General features: G+C 38.7%; 1 protein-coding gene across 4 annotated transcripts in view; it reads left to right on the top strand.

Annotated features, from left to right (window-relative positions):
- Positions 1-14,941, top strand: part of ppargc1a (PPARG coactivator 1 alpha) — a 752,174-nt gene that overhangs the window by 644,080 nt on the left and 93,153 nt on the right. For 3 of the 4 annotated variants that reach the window (XM_062982166.1, XM_008111282.3, XM_003221345.4), the window contains one exon: positions 6,874-7,053. In XM_062982166.1, coding sequence (XP_062838236.1) covers positions 6,874-7,053 — 180 coding nt within the window. Of the gene's footprint in view, positions 1-6,873; positions 7,054-7,626; positions 7,710-14,941 lie in introns of those variants that run through there. The other variant, XM_016993887.2, reaches the window with a different exon arrangement.

The following is a 14,941-nucleotide window of genomic DNA, read 5'->3' as shown; positions in this document are numbered from 1 at the left end:
AAAGTGAAAGGATTGATGCTCTTGCAGGCTGGTAAATTCCACTAAGTTAGTGAGGATTACATGCAAGCAAGCAAGCATGGGTTTGCAGCTTGAAATGCCCCCTTTCGCAGGAGAGAGCAAATGCTACTGGTGATCCCCCATGTGCGTTGCTTAAAAAACCCCAAGAGAACATGGAGATATTCCTGAGTAGAAGCATTTATCACTTTCTGTAGAGATTTTTAGATTCTCATTGCAGAAGACAAGGAGCAGACACTATTTTTAAAGCATGTTTAAAATATTTGCACCTCATCTGACTTCTGTTTGCATAGTGTAATTGCTCATCCCTTGTTTTGACTTCTTGGTAAAGTGGATGAGATATGGATAATTCATATGTCTTGTAGCTATTATGAGTCAAGATGATAAGTGAGTGACTTACTGGCTCCAGAAGTCCTCATTTGCTTCTGAGTAGCTGGAAGTATCCAGTGGATTGTCGTTGGTTTCTGTTGCATGGGTCTCAGCTGCTGTGGCTTCGTTTTTTCCATCATGCATTATTCCTAATGCTGTTAGGAGCTTATTTGAGGAACCAGTGTTTGTGGAAATGGTGATGATCTATTTTAATCATCAGCGTTCCTCCAGGAATTTCAAACCAGTATAAGGAAAATATAATTTCTGCCAGTAAGCATTTCTTCGTTGTTCCTCCTCTTCCTGCTTATTCTTTGGAAAGAGTACTTTGTGAATTATGTGGCAAATCAGGTAGCTTTTTAGTACCATTTTTCCAAGTGGCATGTGCTTTGCATTCCCTGAAGCCAACCTGATTCGCTGGGGAAATCTGTGTTTTCTATTCTTAAAGTCCTTCCACAGCATCCAGTAGCAGCAAGCAACTTTGGGTTTATTTCTAACATAAAATACTTTGTACATCTTTATTTATAACAGTGAGATTGCATGCTACTTAATAAAGGCCTGCACATCACAGTAGCCGATCAACATCCTACACTGTTTCTCTGTTTAATGAAGGTAATGCATGACGAAGCTGCATGGACTGATAAAGAGGATCCACATGGTGTGTGTTTGTTTTAAGCATATTGTCCTTTCTCCTTTCCCCTTCCCCCATCAGAGTTTTTCCCAAACAAGCTTGTTAAATAAAGATTATTGTTTTCATTAATGTCAGTTAAATTGCATTCATCATTTCTTCCCTGCTTCCCAAATAATTGTGCTGTTAAAAAATTACTTTCAAAAGCACACAAGCACCCCCCCAAAGGTTAATGGAGAATGATTCCTAATTACGATGATTCATTATCATTGCTGCAGTTAAGCTAATTTATTGTTTGCTTTCTAAGTAAGTGTTGGAAGGGTGGATGAGAGAATGATCTAGGGCTAAAATGACACTTTTGTGTGTAGAGACTGTTTTATATTGCTGAAAGATTAGTATAAAATTAAGAGTGTAGTTGTAAAATAACTACCATAATCTATGGACTGAAAGAAAGAAAGAAAGAAAGAAAGAAAGAAAGAAAGAAAGAAAGAAAGAAAGAAAGAGGAAAGAAAGAGACATTGCATTGGAAGGTGCACCTGTTAGAGATGTGAAAGCAAATGCCAAATATCTACAAGTCAGATGAGGACAGTTATAGGACTTAGAGTGTTAAACCTGGCATTGCTCAAAGGCCAAATATAAATTAATAACAAGAACACTTGCTACTAATGTGTCCCAGATTAGAAGCGTAGTGCCATATCCAGAAGTATTGATTTTATTATCATGTCAACATTGGCAAAAGTGGGCATACTTCACTTCAGTTATTACATTTTTAAGGAAGTGACACAGAAATCATTATAAACAAATGAAGATTATGAACGCAGAATCCCCTTCACATACCACAGTGATTCCTTATGTTGCTCAAAAATGGCCACTGCAGGCCTTTTTAAAAAAGTGCACTTATTGGGAGAACTCAGCCAGCTTAACTAGGCACTGCAGAGAGAGAGAATCTATTTTTACAAATGAAAAGTAGTAAAGCGAACAGCAGGATACTTTGGAAGTCCATGGCATCAGTTTTAAGCCACTGACCTCCACAACACAACCAGGAGAACAATGCTGAGAATCTACCTTTTCAGGCAGAGACCTAGATTATCCTTTAATGAGATCACAGATTTCATTTGTGTATCAAGAAAAAAGGTCATCTCTGCATTGGAACATTTGCAAATGGGAGGTAACTTCAGTACTGGAAGAAGGGTGGGGAAGAATTGTATTTTTAAAGTAGTTTTATTACCACTTTTGCTTGGCAGTTGCCTTTGTATTTTCAATCTGCTCTTCCTTTAAGCACAATATACTTCATATGTACATGTATACTTTTGTTTCAGATAGGCCCTACACTGTTACAGCCCTGTACTTTTACAAAGAATAGGAGGAAAGGAATTGATATGTCAAAGACTCACCTTCCAACCCTTAAGTTTCCCTTCCTCTTCTCTGATTGCCTGCATTGTCCTGCTTGGCCAGGGAGAGAGAAAATGGTAAATTGCAGTCTTTCCCGCTTGCCCCGAGTCTATTGACCCTGTTTCTTTATTCCAAAGCATTCTGTGCGATTAGGTTGTCAGGCACAGAATATGCAGGTCTAGATACTTTCTTACCAGGATTGTCTGTCAAATGTTTCTAGGAAGTTTATTTTGCTCAAGCTCAACTTGAGCAGGAACCTGTATTTACTGTCGAAGTTTGACATGACAGACACAGAGCAAATGAATGCATTTGCCGTGGAGGTGGGGTGCTCTGGGGTTACTGATGCACTCACCTCAGTTGACTTTGTTTAAGGCAAAAAACAAGTGAGATTATAAATCAAGGAAACCATGTCCCCTTTGCAGGTGATTGGCAGCCCCTAGCATCTGAAACCTCGTTGTGTTTCCCCCCTTTTTTCTTCCCTTTGCCTTGACTGCCACATTTTTGCACATATAAATGAAGGTAACAGTTTGGAAACTTCTCTTCTGAAGTGATCAGTGTTGTCATCTTTCTTTTAACCATATAATTGCCATGCTAGTTATCTTTCCTATAGCGTGTTCAGGCTAATTCAAATGATTGGCAATGTAGGAAACATCCAGATGGCCAAAAGAAGGGGAGGGGGGAGAAGCCTGGAAACAAAAATATTCAGGAAATGCCATATTGCTAAAAACACACACACCCTCTGCCAATCTCTTTCCCAACACAATGCTTCCAGAGTTAAGTATGTTATACTCCCCACAATTTCAAATGAAATATGAAGATACTTTCAATTCTGGACTGTTAAAGGGATTTCACCATGTTTAATTCTATCAGAATCTGTGCTTGTGATATGTAGTTAAAAAAGGAATTCTATAAGTTTTTAGTGTCAGCCTCACTTTCCCTTCCCAACCCTGTGATACCAGGTCTTGATTGCTGCAGACTTTTGGGTACAAAAATAAGAAGACATGCCTCTTCAGCATACTTGACACTTGAAGTCAGTGATGCTGACAAGTATAAGAGAAGTAGCACTGACTTTTTTGTTGATTTGTTTGGCAGTCCAATGAATACAAATATTCCAGACACAGTAATATGAATTCCTTTCACCTGCTTTAAGAGGAAGTTAGTTTATATAGTAACCTTACCAACTACCATCCTAGTACTAAATATCCTATTATATTCAGCTTTCACTGTATAAGAGTATTAGTGAAGTGTCCTATAGATCTGTTTCTGTCATCACTGCAAGGTTTGCTTTCCTGGATTATAAGAACTGTAAAGATTTACAAAATACTTTCAGATCAGAATGAAAATCATAGGAAATAAACAGTAAAATCCTACCAAATGCTCTCAAGCTGTTATTTCTCTAGTTGAGAATTAATTTCATAGGAAGTTACTAGCCCAGACTTCTTGATACAGTAGAGTCTCACTTATCCAACATAAACGGGCCGGCAGAACGTTGGATAAGCGAATATGTTGGATAATAAGGAGAGATTAAGGAAAAGCCTATTAAACATCAAATTAGGTTATGATTTTACAAATTAAGCACCAAAACATCATGTTTAACAACAAATTTGACAGAAAAGGTAGTTCAATACGTAGTAATGCTATGTAGTAATTACTGTATTTACGAATTTAGCACCAAAATATCACGGTGTATTGAAAACATTGACTACAAAAATGCGTTGGATAATCCAGAACGTTGGATAAGCGAGTGTTGGATAAGTGAGACTCTACTGTACGTTGTTGTTGCAGCACCCATTACTCCCAACCAACCTATCTGTGCTGCCTGGGGATGAGGGGAATTGTGCCCAGTCTGAAAAGACCACCTGATACCTGTTTACTTGGTCACACTCCAAGGTCTCACGGAGAAATCTTTCCCAGCTCTTGTGCCTGGAAACTGAGGGTGACTGAGGATTCCATTCCAGTTTCAAATTGATTTGTTTTATAATGTAAAATAAAAATCCAACATGGAAAAAAGTGAAATTTATAACTTGGCCAACTTTACTGGAGATAACAAAAATAAGGTCCTTCTTTGGTAACTCATGTGCTTTCAAATGAAATTGTTGGCTAGGTCCTTTGGAAACTTGGCATGTTGCAGCTCACAGACTAACTATATATTACTTGAGGAGTGCTATTACTGCTATCACATGGTTTCTCCTAGTACACTAACCTTTATCCACAGAGAGTAATTTCACATACCATGACAGGTGCAACTCTCTTCTCACAATTATATCAGTAGAGTGAATAATACCATCAGGTATTTATAATGTGAGATGCATGCATCAGCGGGAGTACTGTAGGAGCAACAGTAGAAAGATGACAATCTAACTATCCTTCAGGTAATATGTGAGACAAGATTACATGTGCCCCGGGATATAATTCTGCTATTCCCAGGCACTGTTCTCATGGTCCTTATATTCTCAGTGTTAGCTAGGGTTAGTTGGCTTGTATAATGGCTCCTTGTGATGGTAGTAGTCATAAGGATGTTTTTTAAAAAAATCCTGGTGAACCCAAATGTATCTGCTGACACTAAAACAAATACTAATAAATTGCCTAGGTCTGGGTCAGTTTTTGTACTCAAAGTACAATTTCAGATTTGTGGCAGGAGCAAAAATTAACAGCAACCTTGACGGCCTATGTTTGGAGACATTTGTGATTGAATTACACAAAAATATTCTGCATTTATCTTATAATTACAGTGTATTAGGAGTATTCGTATCAGATGCAACCACTGCCCTTGCTAAGCAGCACCTCTGTTTGCATGCCCTTATTCCCAGATTTGCTCCTCTCAAGTGTGAAGAAACTGTATGTCCTAGAAGGAAAGAACATATCTATCAATCTGCAACAGGTGCTGATCCAGAAGAGCAAGGAGGAGTGCTCAGAGTAGGGGGTAAAGATCTTTTCATGCTTGCATAGCTAGAGCTATGTACAGCAAAGTTGTGCTCCCATTGCCCAAACCTAGAAGGCAGTCTTGCTGCCTATCTTTTGCCTCAGTTCCCTACCTGTGTGACCTATCTCCCAAGATGATGTGAAGATGTGATGCATCCTGAACCATAGGAGGGGTTAAGCTATGAAAAACCAATTAGTGGCCCTTGTAGTTTTGGCCCAAGACCAGTTTCTATTGGCTTGGCATCTTGCTGTTCAGAGCTAGTGCTCATAGCCTCAAAGTGAGGCTTGTATAGATTGGAAGACTCCATAAATGGAATGTGACATTTATAGATATTTGGTCATTACTTGGCAGCTGCTCAGCTTTCTTGTGCCATGAGAAATATTTCACAATCTGCTTGTTATGAGGGTGCTCTAGCTTTTCTGTAGTAGCTTACTCTAAGCTGTATTATGGCTAATAATTTTGTACCTGTTCAACAGGTGCTTGTAAAGGAGAATGATGTTTGTGAGGCCAACAGAAATGTGCCACTTTATGTTGCTGAATCCCCTACTGATTTTTCTGGTTCTTTTTACATAAAGGCCAGGCCAATTGCTTAAAAAGAGCAACCCTCATTTTCACATGTTTGTCCTCTCTCCTGTTATTATTTGTTGTGTTTGTGTTTAATGGGAGAACATTACACAATCTCCTTCTTGTCACTTCATAGAGCTGGAAGAGTCGAACCCCTTTCTGCCATGCAAGAATGCACAATCAAGGCACTTCTGATAAATGGCCATCCAATCTATGTTCAAAAACCCCCGAAGGAGGAGGTTCTCCCACATGCAGAGTGAGGTGACTGCCTTAGATGGCATATTTTGTGGAGAAGGAGCTAGGGAACAGTGTCTGGCCCCCGGCCATTCTCTCAGATGAATCTTATGACCCATATGCTATCAGTCTTTTGGTAGAAAAGGGTTAGGAGGAGTGAGACTCTGTCTTGTCTCAAGCAGCCGGAAAAAGGAATGGGACTGAAATGCATTAAACATCCATTGAATTCAGTAATGCTTCATTCTGAGTCGACATGCATAGAGGGCAGTTTAATATTTAAAAAACAAATAAAAATCCCTAGATGTTATCAGAGGGAGACCTACCATTTATTACTGCTACCATGTTATGTATATTCTTTATAAATGTCTAGTTCTATCTTTTGGGAATTTCGAAACAGTGGCTTACTCTCCACACTTTTAAAAGACTAATGTGAAGTTGTTCTGATTTTTAAAAAGTGACTGTTCCCAACACAGGAGGGAGTGTTTGTTTTTTCTCCCTTCAGGTGGGTCAGCATGCAAACAATGAGCATGAACACACGCTCTGTTGCTCACCTGTGTCAAGTGTCTTGATTTAAGTCAGCATTTTGTTGCCCAAAATGAAGTTAACTCCTGTGACCTACTGGATAGTGTAAGTGAGTTAACTGAAATATAATTTGTGTCATGTGCTGATGCTGTTCTCAGTTTCCTCTCATTAATGAAAGTGTTTGTCTTCCTTCTCTCGCTTCCCAACCCCTGCTTTTTCCCCTTTTCAGTGTGCTGCTCTGGTTGGTGAAGACCAGCCTCTTTGCCCAGATCTTCCAGAACTTGACCTGTCAGAGTTAGACGTGAACGACTTGGATGCTGACAGTTTTTTGGGTGGACTCAAATGGTACAGTGACCAATCAGAAATAATTTCCAATCAGTACGCCAATGAATCATCAAACATCTTCGAGGTAAGAAAAGCTTGCGCTAGAGAACACTGATGTTGCTTATGACTATTTTTCTAGTTCCTTGGATGTAGTCCTAGAGTACTATCAACTACCCCAGCAGAGGAATGCCACAAAATACTAAATGTTTCAGGTGTCAGCATCAACATTTCAATGCAACAAGTGGCATAGAGATGGCAGCATTTTATTTCTAAAATGTTCACTCAGTGGGTGGAGCAAATCGTGGAGTTGTGTGCTGCTAATTCTAGAAGGTTTTTTTTTGTTTGTTTAAAGTCATGCACATCCCTCATGTTGGTACTTCTTCCAACTAGCGAACCCACAACATGCTATCCCACAAATACAGGAAGGAGGTGACAGCAGCCATAGTTAAAGAACAGAGGTTACTAATGCATATATACAGGGCTTTTAATTTTGTTGTATTACCTCCATACTGCAAATACCAAGTGTGACTATTCATCATACAGTCCCACAGACAGCCTAGAAACCTCTAGTAGGTATATGCAGAGAACCCACAAGGCTTCTTGAAACCATTCCTCCTTACACATCCTTTCTCATCTTTCCATTTTTTCCATCATGCAGAGTAGTACCAGGAGTTGGAATGTGACAGCATATGTTGCAATGACAGACATATGCCAGAAATACACCAGCATTCTGTTAAAAAGGTAATTTTTAAAAGTGCAACAGCAGTTGGATTGGGAAGTTTTGCATCTTTTAGCAGTGAAACATGATCTAAGCTAGTTTCTCTTATATTTGTCTGAGGCATTTTTGTCCTGCTCTTCAATGGAAAAGTTCCCAAAGCAGCTTACATAGATCAATAAACACAAGACAGCCCCTTCCTTCAGGCTTATAATCTGAAAGACACAACAGAGAAGGAAAAGAGATAAGGGAGGAAGAAGAAAATAAGGGACCTGGCACAGGTTCTGAAAAGTTATGAGGTAAATCTTAGAGTAACCAGATGGAATGGAAAAGAAAAGGAATCTAGTGGAGTGACCCTGAACTTGGCATCTTTCCTAGTTCTATTTAACAGATCTATTGTGTAATTATGGAGCAGCTCATAAAGGTGGATTTGTGATCAGTGGTGTGCTCTCCTTGCCTTTCATCTGTCATTTTGAAAAATACTGTTAGATATTCTGTAGTATTGGCCAGTGGACCTTCTCCCAAGTGCCAGGGAGCTTTCTGGTTTTTAGGTAATCAATGAATAACCTTAGTAGTCTTCTGTGACCACGATGTTCAAGATAAGATTGCCTGCATTTTGACATGGACACACTTTAATCACAAATGTTGCAGTCTGTAGTTGTCACATTTGTTTGAAAACTTTCTAGTGTTTGTAGCCTGAGAATATAATTTTGAGTACCTCAAAGAAGTGAGGTATATCATTAAGTGGCAGAGGAGGTGAAATCTCTCCTTGAAGTGAGGAAACAGTTGCTACAGTATCAATGTGTATTGTGCTTGCATATCGTAGCTCCCACAATTGTATGATTTAACAGATGACTGATAATTTAAAATAATGAATCGCTTTCCCAGCCCATCCTTCAGTTGTGCCCATTTTGGTTCCCTTGGCAGATGCCTCGTGGTTAAGATAAATATGGGTCTCCTGATTATTCTGGAGATATTCAGTACAATTGGCCATGGTATCTTTCTGAACCAGTTTGATAGGTTGTGGCTGGAGGTGTTCTGTTTTTGCTGGTTCCGATCCTTCATGGGAGATATATTTTAGAAAATGGTTTGGATACCACAGTTGTACTCAGTTATTAATCTATCTAGGAGTTTGGTATTGCATATTAGTATGTTGATGCCGTTTATTTAAGCCTTTGATCAGATACCGTTTTGAGAGGTGAGCTGAATGAGCATTGGAATTAGTGATGGATTGTATGGAGGTGAATTAAATAATACTTCATTCACAGAACACAGATAAGTCATTGATTGAGAAACTACTTCCTCTTGGAGGAGGCATGCATATGTTCAATGTGGGCTTACATTCCCTCTTACTTTACCAGTTTAAGGATTTAAATGCTCAGGTGGTGGCAGTGACCATGCACTGTTTGACTAGCTTTGATCGGCATGCTAGTTATGGTCTCTCCTGAATAGAAAGAAATCAGGTCACCATCATTCACACCTTGGTAAGATAAACTACTGTGATATACTTTGTATTATGCTACTTTTTGAAATGCACCCAGAAACTACATATAGTTCAGAATATAGCAGCAGGGAAATGAAATTGAGCATGCTATACTGAGTAACTGAATCCGATGTTGAGCTCACACCACTAATTCTCAAGGCTGGCTGCCATGGCTTCCTTGGTGGTAGGTTGAGACCACGTTGTTTTGCAAGGTGTTTGGAACTTTTATCTTTGTAGCCTTTATTCATCTGTAGTTGCTGGACTTTCTTTAGTTGATTGGATTTCTTTGCATTTATGCTAAGCTGCTTTGAAATTTTTATTGGATAGAAAGTGAGATATTTTAAAAGAAATTATATGGAAAAGTTATAACCTACAATCCTCATAGCAACCCATTACGTTGCTCTCAAGGAATGATTGTTAGAAAAAAGATTTTTTGTGTGTGGTTAGGACAGAATTTAAAATAGTAGCCACTAACCTCAAAAGCCTTTTCCAGAGGTCCAACTATTTTCAGCAGGTGTGTTTTTGGAGGGGGTAGCAATTGGGAGGCTGCCGATATACCGTAGTAAGATTGCCCTTTGTGGGGAGGGGGAAGAGAGAAAGGTAGGAGAGGGGGACTCCCCAGGTTGTTCTGACACATGAAGCAGAAAATCCCATGGAATTTCTCCTTCTCCTAATGAAAAATGATATACAGTAATATCAAAGTTGATAACATACAATTTGCTAATTTATATATGCCTCAAGCAGCAATCTCATTCTAATAGTAGAACCAGGCCTGATGAAGATGATTTTTTGACCTGTTAGTTCTTTCCCCCAGGAGATTCCTCAACATCTGCACAGGGAGCAGTTGTCCAGAGGCTTGAAGTTCAGTGCCACCAGTGTGCTGATGACATTGAGCTCTATTAGTCCTTTCCACTGTACTCAGAGAAAAATGTTTCCACTTTCTGGTATTGTCAATGGGCTAGATGGGGAGAAACAGATTGAAACTTAATCCAGACAAAATAAAATTGCTTTTGATTAGTCGAAATATAGGCTACCTTGAGTTTCAGTTTGAGGTGAAAGATTATGTGTATACGATGTTAATAACCGTACTGTACAGAAAGGAAAAACAACCATCCCTGGATATCTTGCATTTTTAATGCAAATACATAAGTGGCAACCAATTCTTGGAAACTGTATCATTCAGATTACAGATCAGGAATAGCATGTTGGAATTTTCTGCTACCTGCAGCAGTGAGGAAAGTTGTGCTATGCTACTAATAACATCTGTTTGATGGTTTAAGATATGGGGTGCCTTTTGAAACTATGTTTTTAAATAGTAATGCCATTGGTTAAAGTTGGAGAACATCCCATGTAGTTTTGGATCTCTGATGAACAATACTAGTCTTTAAAGTAATATCTTCATCTAAAAGCTATTTCCACACCCTGGAATGGACTCCCTCCCTCACTTTATTCTTATAATTTTCACCAGCTGCATTGATTCCATATGACAACTAGTTATTCATCAGGAAATGGTCAGTATATGGTAGCTAATTGTTCCTAGTGGAGTGTAATAGGACTCGATTCCTTACATTTCTGCATTCTTTTAATTTTACTGTAGCCTTAATCTTTCTCTAATTATTGTAAATTTGGCAAGAAAATAATGGGGAATGATTTCGGAATCCTTAAAATTATCTTTTTAGGTATCGAGATGAATATTCTAAAGCATGTGGCCCAAAAGAAGGCAGTGTGGGCTGAGCCATTTTTTCACCTAATAGATTATCAATATAGGTATTATTTGAATGCTTTCTTTTATTAAAAAATAAGGCATATTAAATCCATTTGACAGGTGTATGTTAATTCTGTACAATTGACAGAGGTGCTCATTCTGTATGCCCACTCCTGGCACTCTTGTTTTATGTGACTCCATCTTTAGGCTATGCCACTTTAGATTGCAAACAGGAGATCTTTCATTTAAAAACAACAGCAGTAGCACCTCTCTGCACATTAATGAGAAGGATTCTAGGTTAGCTTTTATCCTGCCTTGCTTATTTTCTACATGGAAGGATATGTTTTAACAAACACTTTGAAGTATTTGATTCTTTCCCTTTCTCTGCTACCTGCACTCATTTGATCAGCTTGGGTCATTTAGCCATAGGGTCTGAGCATGTAATGTAAGCTGGCATGTATGCAAAAGAAACATCTGTGTTCTTGCCATAAGCTGCAAATGCACAAATATTGCCAACCAGTTTTTTTAAAATAGCAATTTTTAGAATGTATCTATATGTATAAAATGTAATGTGCATTTTCCCATGGAGTAAACAACAAGACCACTGGACCAAATCACACCAAATTTGGCCACAAAAGACATAGCCAGCCAATCTATGTCTTTAAATCAAATAAACTTACAAAAATAAAGACCAAATAACAAAACCGCCAAAACCTCACAATTGCAGAGCCCCCCCCCCCCCCGAAACAACTACATTACCCAGAGGACCTTGCAGCTGCACGCAGAGCCTAACCCCACTGTCTCAAAACGTTGCCATGGTGGGCAGGGCTTGCAGCTGGCAACCCCGCCCCCTTTCCCCTTCAGAAGAGAGAGCTTTGGCGCTGAGAGAAAAACGGCTGTACTATTGCTATAAGGGATTGTTCTCAGGAGGGAGAGCAGTGGACAGTATTTATACATGGCTCTCATGTCTCCTTTCAACCTTCATTCTGTAAGTAAACAGACCCAGCACTTTAAGATGGTCCTCAGAGGGATTATTCATCCTTTCAGTTGCCCTCTTTTTCTGTGCACCCTGCACCACAGAGTTGTTACTATTACTATTATTATTTCTATTATTTTATTGTATTACACAGCAAACAAGATAGATATTATTATTATTATTATTATTATTAGGTTGCTGTGAACCATGAAAATGAACAAAACCTGGCACCCAGCATTACAAAACACTACAACCAGGACAGTAAATAAAGAACAACACTCAGAAAACAGGGCAATTCCAGGCAGGAAACAATCAGGGCCAGTTCACCTCCCAACAAAGGTTTCCTCCAGGGAGGAAACAACCAGGCTTTGAAGCTATAAGACTATTCAATTCTAATCAAGGTGACTAATTACAACATTCATTCTTGCCTCCACAAACAAAAACTCACTTAGGTCGATGCCACAGCAACACGTGGCCGGGCACAGCTAGTATTATTATACACAATAAGAATATGCAAAATACTTATAAATGCAAGCAGTGTAAAACCTGATCATTTAATTGCCTAACACAGAGTAATAACATACAAAATTGTTCCTTAGCTTTAGGGAAAAAATACACACAATAAAGTTTGCCTTAATATCAATAATAAGGAACATTCAATTTGAAGTGTTACAGTTTAGTAATGCCTACATAGTGTGTATCTGCTGATGAGCAGTCAGCTAGATCTTAATGTGCAAGAAATCTGTAGGAAAACGTGGAGCACTCATATTTTTGCAACTTGTGGTGGGCAGTTGCTCTACTCCTAGCTTTTGTCAAGTACAGAAAGTGAAATATTGCTTGGAGCATTAACAGATGCCTTGCATCTTACATGAGCTAGAGCAAACAAAATACTTCCAGACGATGCAGGTGCTTCAGAGTGAGCAGTTTATGTGCCTTTCCCTTACCTCTGAATTTGTGACCATGTAGAGTCAGTTGGACCTAGCAGTGATATCAGGAAAAGAGAAGAATCTTTCTGTTTTTTCTAGAAGGCATATGAGCTTTGATACCTAGTTGACTTTTATCCCTGTGAAGAAGAGAAAAAGAGCCAACTGTCCTGTTAAATACAAGCTTTAGAGCAGAGTTCTACATGCCTCAGAAATAAATTCTATTGAATTCAAGGTAAAGGTTCTAGATAATATAGAGGACTTTGGGGCAAAGATCCACTTAGCAGAATAAATAGGAAGGCTCCCAAATATTTTGAATGACGTGAGGAGATGATTGATGGATGTATGAAAGATTTATACACACACGCGCTTAACTACCTACCTACCTCTAATGGTTTTATCCCACAAAATCATTAAATCTAGATTGTAAAATTATGTAACTGCACTACTTCTTCGAGTGATACAAATTCATCTTTATTCTCTATACACCCCCCCAAATTGTGCTTATATAACAATATTCCCCGTGCTTAACGGGTTATATTATGGTGTTTCTTGTCTCTACTTGATTTTATGGCTATGGGGGGTGTTCAAGAACCTGGGAAGACATAGCCTCCTACTGGTGTTTACTTCCATGTTGTTCTCAAGAGAGACTTCGGCATAAGGTTTTGCCTCTGTTGGAACTATTTGACTCCCCCCCCCCCCAATATATTGATTATAAATGTAATACGTCACCTTGATACCTAAATTAGAACTGGCTCGCGATGTTTTGCTGCTTTAGAAGTAATATCCAAAGAACCACTGCCTTCCCCAAGTGCGCGTGTAGATTAATTTATAATCAAGGTATTCCAGATCAGGATAGGGACCTGGAACAAGAAATAACAATTAGCAATCTCCAGTACCCAGCATTGATAAGATTAGTGCACTCATATTGTTGTTTCATCTCCCCAATCTTTTGTTGCTATCATGCAGAATGCTAAAGCTGGGGGTGTCTTGTACACTTGCTTGAGTGTGCATGCATACATGTACATGTTTGTTGATATCAGAAAACTGCCCCTGTTTCCCACTGGGCAGCTGTTGCCAGTTCTCTCAAGCAGATTGCCTCGTGTTGTCAGGAATCCCTTTTAAAACAATTCTGCTTCAATTTTTCAGTATAGTAGATTCAGTTTATTGGGTGTGTATCTCTGTATATATATAGAGAAAGAGAGTCATGTGAGTCCTTACCTGCAATTAGAAGCAGTAAAATCCAGATGTAGTCTTAACATACTGTTAGATACCATCTCACAAAATTGGTGCCAAAGTACCTGGTGGCTTGCATGTGAACCACACTCAGTAACCATTGTGGTCTTTCTCCATTTGTTCCTGGTAGTTCATATATGGGAAGTAGTAACTGTTGTTTTTCACTGTAGTTTTGTGTTCTTTACCTGTGTGACTAGCTCTTTTCCATTCCTAAGGCACATCCCTGCAACGGTATCTTCCCATGCTTTTTTCTCCACTAATTTGTAGAAACTGGCAAAATGGATAATCTTGTTCCCATGCTGGCATGACAAATCCTGCTGTGCCATTTGAGCTGCCTAGTGTGTGTTGAAAATGTTATTTAAACCCAGGTAGAATGAAATACAGACAGGATGTCCTATGGAGGTAATTGTAGACACAAATATGTGTACAAACATTATATATGAAAATGTTGAAAGTTGTGGTGATGGCATTGAGAATAAAAGATCCATATTTTTCATTTAAAGAAATACTCAGGAATAAGGCTCATTCAAACAACAATTTAACAGCCAGTCTCCAACAGGGAAAATACAATGAAAGAGAAATTGCATGTAGGGAATTAATGTGATGGTGTTAATTTTTACCTATTTACAAAATTCTATCTGAATTTCTTTTATACCTTTTTAAGCAAACCAAAATTTCAATTGCTGCACTGTCGTTGTAATTACACAGAATTGTTGAATGTGTATGTAGATGGGTTTGTGTTCAGCTCACTACCAAGGCACTTTCTGAATTCCAATGTGTGTAAGTTATTGGAAAGCAAAATATAAGCTACTGTGCTTCCCTATGGTAGCGAAAGATGTTTATTACAAGCTGTATATATAAGGGGGAGCAAAAAAGATTCACAATGGAAGCATACCCAGTGTATCATTCTTGGCAAAGAAGAGGTTTTACAAAGA

This window comes from Anolis carolinensis, chromosome 5 (genome assembly GCF_035594765.1).
Source record: "Anolis carolinensis isolate JA03-04 chromosome 5, rAnoCar3.1.pri, whole genome shotgun sequence".
Lineage (NCBI taxonomy): Eukaryota > Metazoa > Chordata > Lepidosauria > Squamata > Dactyloidae > Anolis > Anolis carolinensis.
Note: the sequence above shows the minus strand (reverse complement) of the source record. Positions and strands in the feature narration are given on the sequence as shown.